The sequence below is a fragment of the Lampetra fluviatilis genome, chromosome 23 (genome assembly GCF_964198595.1).
Source record: "Lampetra fluviatilis chromosome 23, kcLamFluv1.1, whole genome shotgun sequence".
Classification (NCBI taxonomy): domain Eukaryota; kingdom Metazoa; phylum Chordata; class Hyperoartia; order Petromyzontiformes; family Petromyzontidae; genus Lampetra; species Lampetra fluviatilis.
This window is the reverse complement of record NC_136297.1, coordinates 1,202,942-1,218,583: the sequence shown is the minus strand read 5'-3', so window position 1 is coordinate 1,218,583 and position 15,642 is coordinate 1,202,942. Positions and strand designations below refer to the sequence as shown.

Genomic DNA, 15,642 nt, shown 5'->3' with positions numbered 1-15,642 from the left:
CAATAACGCTCCCCAAGCTCAGTGTGTGTGTGTATATCCACACACATATTGTTGTTTTTATATACGTGTGTATGTATATACACAGAAAGACAAAGATCCCTCGTGTAGCCTTAACAGAATGTTGGGGCAAGTGCTGTTAGCGAGCAGCTATGAAGGCCGGTATGGCACAAGCGTGGGTGGGTGGCCAACACCACGCCCGGCCGCCTTTGTCTCCCTCGTGGCGATGTTTACACACTGCACCAGGTACTCGTATGACGCCGAGTCCCAGGACCGGTTCAAATAATCCTCACTGGTGTTGGCCGTGAGCGGAAATCGAACTCGGATCCCCAGGTTTGTAGCGCAGCGTGCTAACCGCTACACTGCCACTCCCCACAAACACACACACACAGCCACCGTTCCTGTCATCACCTGTATCGAGACAGCATTGCACCTGAACGTGAACACTCAGGGGTCATCGGCACCGGGCGTGTTTACTCCGCGTCACTGCACATGCACGCAAACTTCAGTCGCCACAGTCCACGTCGCGCAATCAATTTGCGATGGCTAAAGGTTGCACAGCGGGTAGAAGAATGACCGTCGAACACCGTTTCATGTAAAAACACACACACCACGCACTACAAAGATTTGCTCTCAGATGAACACACACACAGACTCACGTTGGTCGTACAGAACGGCTGTTTGCACAGCACCTGCGTTGGTCACTGGGGCACTCAGTAGCCGCAGTGAGGGCCACCCTTTTGTGACCCCGGGAGAAATCAGTGTTGACAATTGCACCGGGTACGCACAGGAGACCCGAGTCAGCTTTCACACAGTCCAGAATAGATCTGGATTCCGGCAATCGATAAAGCGCCCAAACAGTGAACGTCCCCCACTGTTTCCGCGCGGCATTCTTGGGATGCGGCCACACTTCAGACAGCCGCGGTGTAACTCCACATTGTATCGCACAGACCTGGCACAGCTACACAGAAAGAGACCGACACACTCGGCCCACAAGAGCCACGACCACAGACAGCCATAGACTTACATCGAGACCCACGGACTCACACGGAGACCCACAGGCTCCTCACACGAAGAGCCACAGAATCACCATGCAGTGACCCACAGACACCTCACACCGAGACTCACCACACTCTCAATTGGTAACATCGCCCCAGCAGCAAAAACTTCAAACTCAGAAAATATTTCCTGGTACAATTCATTATCTTGAGGATGCGTCTGGCCAATAGCAGTTTACATTTTATGCAGAATTGTTTTTTAGCTATGGTAGGAAGCCCACCCCCCCCCCCCCCCCAGAGGAATCCCATGCAGAACAGGGGTGAGAACGTACTAACCTCCACACATACAGGAACCCAGACTGGGGAATCGAACCCAGGCCCTGGGTTCGATTCGCCGGGCCGCACGAGTGACGCCAACCGCGCTCTCCAACCAAATCCCATTCCGTCAACGTGAGTTAGAGCACTGCCAACCTGACATGAACACGCACCTACGCACGCACCTAAGAATGCACGCAACTAATCTGGACACAAAGCTCCGTCTCCAACACCGGCGCTGGCAAGGGCGAGTGTGTGTGTGTGTGGGCGAGTATGTGTGTGTGTGGGCGAGTGTGTGTGTGTGTGGGCGAGTGAGTGTGTGTGTGTGTGCAAGCAGCACAGGGTGGGCCCCCGCTCGCAAACAAGCAAACACACGTCGGAGCTGCGGCAACACGCGTTAAGACGACACCGCCGTGGCACCCGTCCCAACGCTCCGCCCGAAGAGCCGGCGACCACGGCCCCCACAAGTTCTCACACGCTGGGTGGGGGGGAGGGCGGGGGGGAGGCACACATGAGTGAGGGGGGGGCAAACGTGGGTGGGGGTTGGTAGACGCGACGGGGGCACTGTGGGACTGATCTAGCGGCGGCGAAACTCCCTCTTCATCTTCTTCTTGTCGTGCGGCTGCTGATGCGAATGCAGAGCAACAGCGGCTACGGTCTCACATTCAGGTGGCCAATCCAGCAGACAACAGCGTCAGGAGGTAGCAGAGTAGTGTATCATTGTAGATTTGGGCGTTGCGTCGTTCCTCCACGTTGGGTCTCTTTCTGCTGCACGTTCACAAACATCAGCAGAGACAGGATCCCAATGGTGGGGACTCTTCAGTTGAATTCCCACGCCGATGATGAACGCTACGCACTCATTCATGGTGATTCCCCTCTTGAGCACACCACTGCTGGAGGAGCGCACTTTACCGCGCCGGTCAGTTCGGATTGGCAAAGGCGGGCAAGATGGACGTGGCGGCGTCGTTGTGGGGCACGCCGATGGATTTTTCTGCACCCCCCCCCGCCCGCCCTGCTGCCCACCGCATTACCCCACAGCCTATAGCAACTGTTACGCGTGGCAGTCTGCCACATCCAGGCTCTCAAAACCTTGCATAACTTCCCAAAAGTGACGAGATGTGGGGGGGGGGGGGGGGGTGCATTTCCCAGGTGATAGGTTACAAGATGTAACCTATCGGGGAACGGTTAACGATGAAGTAAATGGTGGTGAGATAATTTCTAGACTGGCATTCCGAATGGGCCCCTCCCCCGTGAGGCAGGGCTGTCGTTGGATTACCGGCGTTATTTTGGGGCTTAACGTGCACACCCGACGTCGACTCTTCTTTCCTATTCTCTCTTACGAACCCGACTCAAAACACGCCATCGCAAAACCTCAGAATTATAGGCTTAATGCCAGTCGAGAGCCTCCCTTGCTGACGTCCTCACCGTCAACTCGTCACAGTGAGCCACGGTGAGCCACGGTGAGCCACCCAGGCTGGGCTCACGACCGTCCACGTTTCAGCATCGGCCATTACCAACCGGTGGGTCATGAATGTTCTCCGAAGCAGGCCCCCGCCCCGAGGGCGGTTAACTTGACCATCCTTCACCGTGGGCTGGGGAGTGTTTTATCGGTGAAAGAAGGCGGAGGAGCCATGAACCCGGGAAGGGGGTAGGGTCTATACCCTCCGGGCCGCACGTAACGTTATTTTTATTAAGGATACGCCGTGTCGTAAATCGCGTTAACTGCGGTGGCTCTTGAAATGTTAACTTTAGTTTTTGTTACCGAAATGGTTGCCGACCCCCCCCCAACCCCTGCCCGCCCGCGGCATTGGACAAACACCAGTGAGCGCAGAAACAAGCAGCAGCAATGGGACGACCGTGGCGTGATGATGTTGAGGTGGTAGCTGCATGATGAGGAAGAGGGGAATATGTTGACGTTGATGGTGGTGATGTTGATGATGATGTGGCTGTCTGGAATGCCCTTCCTTCCGATATTACGAAGCCACTCGAGAAATGGTGTTTTAAAAAATCAGATTTTTGTGTTTAGTTTGTTATCCCTTCCCCTGAAACTCTGATCACCATGGTTGGCTATGTACAGTGTGAAAGAAGTTCAACAGACATACTTCTCGCCGAAGTGGCAAGATGTTAACTGCCTCGCCTGGTGTATAGGAAGTCGTGGGTTCGATCTCGACCCCTGTAAATTCGGAGCTTGCGTGTCTCTCTCCCCGTAGTCATGTGGATTTATCTCCACATCCTCCGGTTTTTCCCTCCACATTTAGAATCAACATCACACGTTTAAGAGTATTTGGATGCTGCTACAAATTTGCACCTGATGATAAGCCATAGTTTTGCTTTTTTACTTTTTACCCAGGGTTCGAGCCTGCTTGGCTTGCCAAGTACGGACAAGTTCACGCGCGCGCGGTGTGCGTTCCGGACGACCCGGTCGGCTCAAGAGCCACACACAAGAGACGGGCGTGGCCCGAGAATGGCAGGATGGGGGAGGTGGGTGGTTTTAGGGTGGGGGGGGGGCACGGCCAGGGTGGGGGCCCCCGTGGACGCGTGCCAGCGGCCCTCCCGTACCCACAATTGCGGAGCCTCCTCCGCGGGGGCGGGTTGGCATGACGGTATTCCGCGCGGGCCGGCGGGCGGACGGGACCGGAGCACCGTGCAGTCGCTGGGCAGGCGGCGACCGGCGGTCTAACCCAGGCGATGGGAGTCAAGCGTCAAAGTGACGTCGGTTCTGGGCGAGCCACGCCGCAGATGTCACGATGGCAGCGTGGGCCTCGTTTGTGAGAGCGGCGAAGGTGGGCGAGGCTCGCGTCACCACCCCCGTCGGGAACGGCGAACGCCGAATCGCGGGGGGAACTTTCGTGGCCGCGCGCAGTTCCCAGTCGCTGTCGACGGACTCCGAAAAACAATGCGACAATTCTCGTTTTCCGTTGCGTAAACTTTTCAACAAACGAAGAGGCTCCTGCGAAAATGCATCCACATTCAAGAAGACAGCGCCGCAATATATAACCGTGCAGAACAAAAACAGATGCACACACACACGTACGCGTACCGACACACGGACTCTTTTGAAAAATCAGCTGCCATGTGAACCACAAAGAATGAAACTATCACCAAGTGCAGGGTGGGCCCGGCCAGTGTAGAGACCAAAAGTGAAAGTGGCGTGACCCGACCGACGCACAACAGCGAGCGCACGGCCCACTAAATAAACTCACGCGATGTGGTGACCGGTGACAGAAGTGAAACTGTGACGAGCGTCGCAGCAGCGCTGTCTCCGCAGCTTCCACTTGTCACTCGCCCACTCATCAGGCGAGCGAGCGAGTGGATTGGTGAGTGAGCAACCGAGTGGGTTGGGATGATGAGCGAGCGAGCAGGAGAGCAAGTTGGTGAGTGACCGGGTGAGCTGGTGAGCGAGTGGGTGAGTGCACGAGCGAGTGGGTGAGTGATCGGGTGAGCTGGTGAGCGAGTGGGTGAGTGCACAAGCGAGTGGGTGAGTGATCGGGTGAGCTGGTGAGCGAGTGGGTGAGTGCACGAGCGAGTGGGTGAGTGATCGGGTGAGCTGGTGAGCGAGTGGGTGAGTGCATGAGCGAGTGGGTGAGTGATCGGTTGAGCTGGTGAGCGAGTGGGTGAGTGCACGAGCGAGTGGGTGAGTGATCGGGTGAGCTGGTGAGCGAGTGGGTGAGCGCACGAGCGAGTTGGTGAGTGATCGGGTGAGCTGCTGAGCGAGTGGGTGAGTGTGTGTATCCGGTGCCACGGTGTTAACCGCCCCCCCGTACCTTCTGCTTGTCCCTCATCGACCCCCGCCCGCAAATGGCCATGCGGGCACCCGTGCTGGCTTGCAGCTGCTTCAATGTCTCTCCCTTCGGCCCCAGCAGCTTCCCGATGAAGTTGAACTGCGAGGCGACAAGCGGAGAGAAGCGTCAGTCCACAGGAAGATCCCCACAATGATCCCCACCCCCCCTGTATAGCCTTAACAGACTGTAGGGGCAAGTGCTGTTAGCGAGTAGCACCTATGAAGGCCGGCACTGTGGCACACGAGAGGGTGGGTGGCCAGCAGCACGCCTGGCTGCCTTTGTCTTCCTAGTGACGATGTTTACACACCACAACAGGTACTCATTTGAGGCTGAGTCGACCTAGAGGAGGCCCAGAACCGGTTCAGATAATCATCACTGGCGTTGGCCATTAGCAGGAAGCGAACTCGGGTCGCGGGGTTCGTAGCGCGGCGAGCTAGCCGTTTCACTTCCGCTCCCCACACACATAAATAGTACAAACACACAGTATATACACACACACACAGCAGGGCCCCTTAACTGCAACGCTGGCTGATAGAAATGCCACGTCATATGGCAGCCAATAGCACCTGCTTGTACCCAATAAACATTTCCTAGGGGAGGCCAAGGACTGGGTTCAGATAATCGCCACTGGAGATTCCCACGCCGCTCCGCTTGCACGCAGATTCTTCTTTTGTCCCGTGATTGTTGGTGACAAGACGAGAAGAACTTGGGGGGGGGGGGAGACGATGATGGTAGGTAGGGAATTCTAAAGCGAGGGGACAAAAATAAAAAATAGAAGTGTTGTGACCTGTGGTATGGTGAGTGACTGGGTGGGTAAGTGGGCGTGTGGGTGAGTGGGTCGGTGAGTGAGTGGGTGGGTGAGTGAGTGGGTGAGTGAGTGAGTTGGTGGGTGAGTGAGTGGGTGGGTGGGTGAGTGTGCATGTGGGTGGGTGAGTGAGTGGATGGGTGTGTGCGGATGAAGAGTTTTTGGGACCTGCGGTGTAGTGAGTGAGCGACTGAGTGAGTGAGTGGGCGTGTGAGGTGAATTGGGTGAGTTGTTGTGACTTGCAGTGTAGTAAGTGGGTGACCGGATGGGTAAGTGGGCATGTGAGTGGGTGGGTGGGTAAGTGTGTGAGTGGGTGAGTGTGTGAGTGGGTGAGTGGGTGGGTGAGTAGGTGGGCATGTGAGTGGGTGGGTGGATGAGTGGGTGAGTGAGTGGGTGAGTGTGTGGGTGAGTGTGTGGGTGAGTGAGTGAGTGTGTGAGTGTGTGAGTGTGTGGGCGAGTTGTTGTGACCTGCAGTGTAGTGGTTGAACAAAGTGTTGTGGTGAAGATGAAACGGCGAGTGTCTGGTACAGACCAAGCCCTCAACACGGGTGGAGGAATCAACGGGTAAAGTTCACGGGCACAGTAACCATGGTAGCAGTGACAGGTGAGTGATAGAAGTTGATGGGAACAGTAACCATGGTAGCAGTGACAGATGAGTGATAGAAGTTGATGGGAACAGTAACCATGGTAACAGTGATAGAACAAGTGACTGGAGTGAAGCAGCGAGCGCCGAAAAGCCGCCGCACAATCCAAGCAAGAGCGGCAACCTGCTGTGATGGTCGTGCAAGGCCCGCCACCACCACCACCACCACCACCACCGCCGCTCACCTTGGGGTGTTCCTTCACCGGTATGAGCACCTTCTCGGACAGCTTGATGGACTTGTTAGCCAGGATCTCCAGGTACTTGGGCTCATCCCGCTTGTTCGCAGCGTGGCGAACTCGCGTGATCTCTGTCAAAAAAGAAGAAAAAAAACAACCACGTTGCATTAAAAAAAAAACTAACAAACCATTTTCTATTTTACCAGGTAAGGCTCCACCGAGCTGCGTAGCTTTTTTTTCCAGAAGCGACCCTGGCCATCGCAAACGATAGCCCAACGGAAGTGGACGATCGCTGTGTGGAAATGTACAGCAGCCAAATACTCCATGAATCGGTGACGTCGATTCTAAATGTCAAGGGAAAAAGCGGAGGATCCGGAGAAAAATCCACGCGACCACGGGGAGAGAGAGACACGCAAACTCCAAATATACAGCAGCAGGCGTCAGGGCCGGGATCAAACCCATGACATACTGCATGCCAGGCGAGGTAATTAACATCTCACCACCTCGGCGAGATGTATGCATACTGTACGTAGCCAACCGTGCCGATCGGAGTTGCAGGGGAAGGAACAAGAAACTAAACACAAAAAGCAGTTCTAAAGAATCAGTGTTCAATCTAGATAATCATTTAAAAGTCCATAGCTCCAGTGGTTTTGTAATATCGGAAGAGCATTCCAGACAGCCGCATCATCAACATCACCACCATCAACGTCAACATCTCCCACTTCCTCATTATGCAGCTAACTCCTCAACACCATCACCACCATCAACATCATCGCCACCATCATGTATGTATCTACGTTCAACTTCTTTCACACCGTACGTAGCCAACCGTGCTCATCGGAGGTGCGGGGGGAAGGACAACAAACACAACAAGAATAAAAAAATCTGTTTTTAATCTAGATGATTTAAAAGTGCATATAGCTCCCAGCGGCTTCTGAATATCAAATGGAAGAGTGTTCCAGACGGTCCGCAGAAGCGCCGCATCTGAAAGTGCTTGCGGGGTGGACGTGGTCGTCCATCGAGCCGGCGCTGCCCGCCCGCTCGTCCACCCATTCGCCTGTCCGACAAGTGGAGGATTGCGGTCCCCGATGCCTCCTGAACATCGCCCCGCCGTCACTGACCCCGCCATCACTGACCCCGACGTGGTGGTGGTGGCGGCGAGCGCGCGACTCGCTCGCGCCTGTAACAGGAGCAGCGGCTAGCCGCGTGACGGCGCGTGCGTGCGTGCGTTTGTGTGCGCACGCGAGCGAGAGAGTGAGCGAGCGATATTTCCTCCGAGGCACCGATAGCAACAAACACCGCCATAAATTATGTGCGCGAACAAAAAACCGGCTCAGGCAGCGGGGTGTCGCGCACGAACTCCGCCCGACGGCTTCGCGCTAAAACGGCGCTCGCGCTCGTCGCTGCCGCGCGCTTTTCGTAAGCGGGGGACGAACGAAAGCCAAGTGAGCCCGCAAGACGCAGTGGCGGCGGCATCGGGTTGTTTCGCGAGGGCGGTGCACGGCATTTGCCGAGCGTGGAGTTAGCCGAGCAGGGAGTTAGCTGAGCGTGGAGTTAGCTGAGTGTGGAGTTAGTCGAGAGGGGAGTTAGCCGAGTAGGGAGCTAGCCAAGTCGAGCAAACATCCCTGCTTGCCCTAACCCAGTGTCGTCGCGACTTGGACAAGTTGCGCCTGAGATAGAGAGGGGGAAGCGCGACGATTGGAGAACGCGACGAAGCGCAATACACCTCGCTGCTGACCTCGTGGAGGAGCGAAAACCATCACCACGCAAACTCCGGTCATCCTCGCAGCAGTGGCGGCTTATGGATAACCGTCGAACAAAGACGGTCGCCGCATCGCGCGCTTTCAGATGCGCTGCTTCTGCGGACCTTCTCAACTGCCCTTCTATTCGATATTTGGAAGCCACGGGGAGCTATCCACTTCCAAATCGTTGTCTATTGTTGTGTTTAGTTTGTTGTTCTTACCCCTGCATATCTAATGAGCAAGGTTGCCTATGTGCGGTACGAAAGAAGTTCAACATACGTATATGATGGTGGTGATGATGTTGATGGTGGTGATGATGATGTGGCCGTCTGGAACGCTCTTCCTTTCGACATTAGGAAGCCACTGGAGCTGTGCACTTTTTAATCCACGTTAAAGACTAATTTCTTTAGAACTGTATATTGTTGTGTTTAGTTTGTTGTCCTTCCTCCACACCTCCAATCAGCACGGTTGGCTACGTATGGTGCGAAAGAAGTTCAACATACACACACGTAAGGCGACCGGTGGCTGAGACTAACAACCGAGTGGCAGCCGTAGTAGGGAACGTACGCCCTCCTCGCCAGATACGTCCGTCCGTCACGTTCCGCCCTGGAGATGGGGCGTGCAGGAACGAGAGTGGATCGCTGCCGTCGCGAGCGGCCTCGCGACGGCAGCGGCAACATTGCCCCGAGTGGTCTCCTGCGCTGCGGACCTTAAGGGATCCCCTGGGCGTTCAGCGTGTACGCCGACATCATTTGGGTGCACATTTGTTTTGCCAAATTCGAAAACTGCCCGCAAAACGACTCGGTTGGGATCGCGCGCGGTCGTGATCACCCTTGGAATTTTTTTTACGTTCCTGGTCTCTTGAGTTCTCGTTCCCGGGGGAGAATAAAGGAACGAAACTTCGCCCAAGCGAGTCGACAGACCGTGCCTGATGGCGGCATGGCCGGGTGACAAGCGAAGAGGCGAGGAGGTATGTAATCCATCACGACATGGTGGCCTGGCAGGGCGTCGCGGGGCTTCCCACAAGCCTCAGCCGCCATGGCCGCCACGGCCGCCACGGCCTCCACGGCCTCACACGCGATCCTCGCTCAGCCTCCCAGTGGCTGAGCCCCAGGCACCCCCGGACAGGGGGCAAAAACTTCACGGCACCCAACAAGCACACTCTCGCACACACGCTCGCACACACGCACACACAAGCTCGCACACGCGTACACACACACGCTCGCACACGCGTACACACACACACTCGCACACGCGTACACACACGCTCGCACACACGCACACACAAGCTCGCACACACACACACACGCACGCACACGGGCACGCACTCGCGCACACACACGCACACGTATGCGCACGAACATAAAGACAAAGATCCCTCATATAGCCTTAACAGATTGTTGGGGCAAGTCCTGTTAACGAGCACCTATGAAGGCCGGCACGGCAGACGAGGGGGTGGGTGGCCAGCACCACGCCTGGTCGCCTTTGTCTCCCCAGTAGCGATGTTAACACATTGCACCAGATACTAATTTGAGGCTGAGTCGACCTAGGGGAGGCCCAGGACCAGTTCAGATAACCGTCACTGGTGTTGGCCGTGAGCGGGAATCAAACCCGGGTCGCCAAATTCGTAGCGCAGCATGCTAACTGCTACACCACCGCTCCCCACGTACACCACAGCAACCGCCATTCGCCACTAAGTGGCGGTGACATCACCACGGCACTTGTGCCAGGCTATGTGCATGTTGAGGCCACGTGAAGTGTCGAACGCTCGCTGGCAGGAGGTCACGGGACAGACCCAGGTGCCACGGGTCGACTGACTGAGATGAGTGGCCGATGCACCACCTATGTCCCCTACTGTGCTAACTTGCTGTGCTTTAGCCAGATGACGCTCTGCTCGTTGTTGTGAGCATCGCTCCTCCGCCCTCCGTTGTTGTTGGAGAGCGACTGCCTCCAACTGCCCAGTAGCGTCCTTCACGAGCCTCCTCCACAGAGGCCGATCTTAACACCGCTGGTACCAGTCATCAGCAAGTCCACTCAGCTCCACGTCCTCCTGTACCACATCACTCCATCTCTTCTCTAGCCCGTGCCGTGCCCGTCTAGCCCCCTCTATGCGGCCGAACAAAAGCTCTTTAGGAATGCGGTGGTTGGGCATGCGGGCTTCATGACCCAGCCAACGCAGCCTTGCCTGCCGGAGGAGCTCACCGATGGGACTTTGTCCAGATCTTTCAAGGATTTGTGAGCTCCTCACACAATCCAGCCTGGTTAAACCCAGGATGGAATCATAGGCAGGCCAGCCTAAATGTTTATAACCGGTGAAGATGTTCCATTAGGGGGGTCCCACGTACACGCGCATGCACGTACACACGCACACAGCGAAATGGCGCCGCCGTGCCATTGATTCACACTGAACTCACGTCACCAACACCGTGGCCCGAAAACTGAAACGTGTGGAATTGGCGACGTCACGGGCGATGGCTCTGCTTCATGCCGCTTCAAGTAGAAAGGGCCATTGGACAAGATGTCGCCTGTTATATATTTTGCCTCTTCGGGCCCCAGTTACAGTTGATCGTCGATTTATCCGGCGCGAGATTATCCGGCTGCTTCCAACATTATCCGGCGGTCCCAGGCCGATCCGGCAAAATCAGCAAAACCACTCCAAATGCTGTAACCAGCACCGTGTGAAGGACAAAAAATATTACATATGTTACATTATACACTACATACAACTTAAACAATGCAAATACTGCGCGTATATATACACACGTCACCCCGTGATGCAGACTATTCGAGATTGCAGTGGTAAGTACGGTACAGTAAATACGGTAGCTTTTTAAAGTGGGATATTTATTTGCATCTATTTGTATGTTTATTTATGCCAATTTAACAGAGTAAACACATACAAATATAACAACACCTAAAAACATAATGTAATGCAAGAATGTACAATTTTATTTTCTGAAGATTAGTGATTATCCGTCATTTTTGAAAGTCGCTGGATAATCGATGATGGACTGTTTTTTCTTTACCCAGCAAAGCCTCGCCGAATTTCATAACTCTTATTCAGGCGGGTCCAGCCAAGAGAAATTTGCAGGTTAACTCTTCAGCACTGGGATGTTTTGGCCCAACATCATTTGCTTTGTATGGGTTTATTTAAATTTTCAAGCTACGGAGAGGAAAAATACGGAAGGCCCGGGAGGAAACCCACGCAGAACGAGGGAAGAACATACGCATTCCACATGGAGAGGTACCCGAGGTTGGTATCGAACCCGGGCGCCTCCGTGGTGCGAGGGCACAAGCGTTACCGCCCGTGCTGCAACAGCCCTGGGCGATGACGTCTCGAACGGACGGAGCGCGATTCGGACGTTTGCGTTCCCGACACAGCCCGGGCGAGGCACGGGCCTGGGAGCGCGCGGCACGCCAAGCCACAGATCCATACTACCCTACACCTCACACCCCACAGGTCCACACTCCCCTACACCTCACATCCCACAGAGCCACACTCCCCTACACCTCACATCCCACAGAGCCACACTCCCCTACACCTCACATCCCACAGAGCCACACTCCCACACAGCCCACAGAGCCCCACTCCCACACATCCCCACACCCCACAGATCCACACTCCCCTACACCTCACATCCCACAGAGCCACATTCCCACACATCCCACAGAACCACCCTCCCCTATACCCCACAGACCCCCACTCCCACACAGCCCACAGAGCCCCACTCCCACACATCCCCACACCCCACAGATCCACACTCCCCTATACCTCACAACCCACAGAGTCACACTCCCACACAGCCCACATCCCCACACTCCCACACAGCCAACAGATCCACACTCCCCTACACCTCACACTCCCACAGAGCCATACTCCCACACATCCCCACACCACACAGAGCCACCCTCCCCCCACACCCATTCCGTCCCGACGACGGAATGTACACGCACCGTCATCGGAGTGGGAAAGTGGCTAAGCAAATTCTACGAGCCGGGAGTGGATTTGCTACTTGAACGAGCGTCGTTTTACAGCCCAGAGCCCGTGATGAAACAAGCAAAAGCCACATTCCTATAGCGGGGGCGGATGTGGGACACACAACGACTGCTGACTTCCTCACCTCGCGAGTTAGCTCAATTGGATGACGACGAAAAGGTGATCGAGCAGAGTCGACCACCTCTCCCTTGGCCGGATTTTTTGTTTCACTCGTGATTTTGTTCGAGTGTAACACGTAGTAGTCGTAGGTCTTTCACGACCAATATTATCCGTGAGAGGTTTTTGTTGTCGAGTTATATCGCGTAAATGATAAATGCGTCGTCGTTAAAACCCCCGCTACCACCACCCGACACAGCCAATCACTAAAGGGTTTGTCGCATGAACAAAACGATGATCGATCAGTTATTAGTTCAGCACTAACCGGTTGTGTGTTGCAGAATAAACCCACGACAACGTTTGTAATTCGAGTACCGTGACATTCTGCCAGTAATTACAACAACCAGCCTCGTCAGGCGACAGCCAGAGAGTTGTGGAGAAATCCTCCTCCTGCTGTTTCAGTCTTAAATAGAGGAGAGATACATGTGATGTCGTCACCTGTGAGCCAATCAGCTGGAGATATACAATGCATTCATATAAATTACAATGTATATCTATTGTTGGTTGGGTTATTCACAGTTCATCAACATACATAATGTATGAACATTATTAATTACAATGTGTATCTATGCTGGTTGGGTTATTCACAGTTCATCAACATACATTATGCATGCACGTTATAAATTACAATGGATATCTATGCTGGTTGGGTTATTCACAGTTCATCAACAGATATAACGTATGTACATCATTGTTTCAATAAACGATATTGGAGCACTTAGCGGCTTTTAAAATGTACTCATTACATAAACGAGGCTGCCACCACCACCCCAGCCAACACCGCACCACGGGAGGCCCTCCTTGTCCGGCGTGTGTGTATATACAGGTGTGTGTGTGTATACAGGAGTGTGTGTGTGTATACAGGTGTGTGTGTGTGTTGGCACAGTAGGGGGCACAGGTGGTGCATCAGCCAGTCATCTCGGTCATCTCAATCAGTCGACCTGTGGCACCTGGGGCTGCCCCGTGACCTCCTGCCAGCGGGCGTTCGACACTTCACGTGGCCTCAAGGTGCACATGGCCTGGAACAAGCGTCGTGGTGACGTCACCGCAACTTAGTGGCGAATGGTGGTTGTTGTTGTTGTTGTGTGTGTATACAGGCGTGTGTGTAAACAGGCGTGTGTGTGTGTGTGTAAATAGGCGTGTGTCAACAGGCGTGTGTGTGTGTAAACAGGCGTGTGTGTGTGTGTGTAAACTGGAGAGGTAGTGTAGCGGTGAGCACGCCGTGCTACGAACCCGGGCACCCGAGTTCCATTCCCACTCACGGCAGACAAACACCAGTGACGATTATCTGAACCGGTCATGGGCTGCCCGCAGGTCGACTGAGCCTCAAATGAGTACCTGGCACGGTGTGTTGTAAACATCACCACTGGGGAGACAAAGCCGGCCGGGAGTGGTGCTGGCCACCCACGCCCCTCGTGCGCCATGCTGGCCTTCATAGGTGCTACTCGCTAACAGTACTAACTCAGGCGATATGGGGGGATCTTTGTCTTTATATACAGGTGTGTGTGTATACAGGTGTGTATTTATACAGACGAGGAAAGTCCATCAGAGTGAAGACGGCACAGAGACGGCACGACCTTTCCATTCACGTGAAGAAGACGCGGTCAAAAATGCGTCAATATCGTTAAATCGCCGGGGAACACGTGCACGCACGCACGCGCGCACACGCACGCACGCGCACACACGCACGCACGCGCACACACGCACGCACGCGCAGGCACACACGCACGCACGCACAACGGCATTCGAGGGCCCGTTTTCACGGCGTGTTTAACCGGCGAATGGGGAGGCAAGCGGCGGGGGCGAGGATTTCACCAAAAACATTTTCACGGAGCGCGGGGGAACACGTTGTCGCGCGCCCGTGCCTTCCGCAGGCGGCCTGCGGAGAAGCGACGACGACAACTCCGCTCACCGAAGAGCGTCCGACGGGCCGCACGAGACCAAGCGCGAAGACGAAACCCATTGTCTCATTGACAAGAAACCCATTGTCTCATTGGCAAGAAACCCATTGTCTCATTGACAAGAATAAGATTGTCTCATTCACAAGAATAACATTGTCTACCCATGCCAGGGGGATGCTCAGAACCTCTCAGTTTCTAAACTGCAGTCTGCCAACCCCTCCCCCCACCCCCCTTTGGGGATTGTCCAATGCTGAGGCTCAGTGCAGAGCACCGTGGGGGCAAAGGGTGCGAGAGTGATGGTGGTGGTTGGAGCAGTTGTGACATCCGGTGCCTCAAAGCGAGAAGACCCTGGGTTCGATTCCCGACGTGGGCGCCTACTCTGTGGAGTATCTAAGTTCTCTCTCTCTCCCCCCTCCTTGTTCTGCGTGGGTTTTCCTCTGGGTTCTTCAGTTTTCCTCCCGTAACTTAAAAGAAAAAAAACCCTTACCCACGTTGTGACCGGTATTGGCCAAATTACAGCCCCAATACCGAAAATGTACTGGCAAATTACTCAATATCTTGCCACTCTATCTTTCTGTGTCGCCTTCTCGCCCTCTAGGCTCTCAATCTTTGCTGTCTCTCTCTGTTCTTCTTCATTGCACTCAATCCACGCTGTCGCTCTCTGCACTGGAACAAACTTCCCCCTCCACATTAAGCAGTCACAAGTTTCAGCTCCTCACTCAAAACTCACTTATTGTTCCCTAGGTCACCCCACGACCGCCTTATCTCCCCCTCATAACCACCAACGCTGCTATTCCCTCTTCATGTTCTCATTATATGTTCAGGTGGCGACATGACCAAATAATGACTCAGCGAGCCACGGGACTGGAGCAAGCAAGGAGAAAGCCAAGACAACTAACCAAGGGCCCCTGTTTAATCCACTTCCTCAGGTGAGGAGAGAGCGCAGTGAGGGGAACACAGAGCAAAGGGACCCTTGCTACAGGTGACTGGGAGATCCTGGCAGACCTCCGGAAGAAGCTTCGATTCCCAGAAGCGATAGCCGGCAACAAGCCTCAGACTGGACATCATCCTCTGGTCCAGAGGAACCAATCAGGTGGTCCTCGTCGAGATCACAGTACCCTGGGAGGAGA

The 15,642-nt window shown here is 54.6% G+C and overlaps 1 protein-coding gene across 4 annotated transcripts in view; it reads right to left on the bottom strand.

The window, feature by feature from the left end:
- The window catches only part of LOC144940599 (KH domain-containing, RNA-binding, signal transduction-associated protein 2-like), a 60,239-nt gene that overhangs the window by 29,908 nt on the left and 14,689 nt on the right, over positions 1 to 15,642 (bottom strand). For all 4 annotated transcript variants that reach the window (XM_078866827.1, XM_078866828.1, XM_078866829.1 and 1 more), the window contains exons 2-3: positions 6,726 to 6,847; positions 5,075 to 5,191 (exon numbers count right to left, since the gene is read on the bottom strand). In XM_078866827.1, coding sequence (XP_078722953.1) covers positions 5,075 to 5,191; positions 6,726 to 6,847 — 239 coding nt within the window. The remainder of the gene's footprint in view (positions 1 to 5,074; positions 5,192 to 6,725; positions 6,848 to 15,642) is intronic.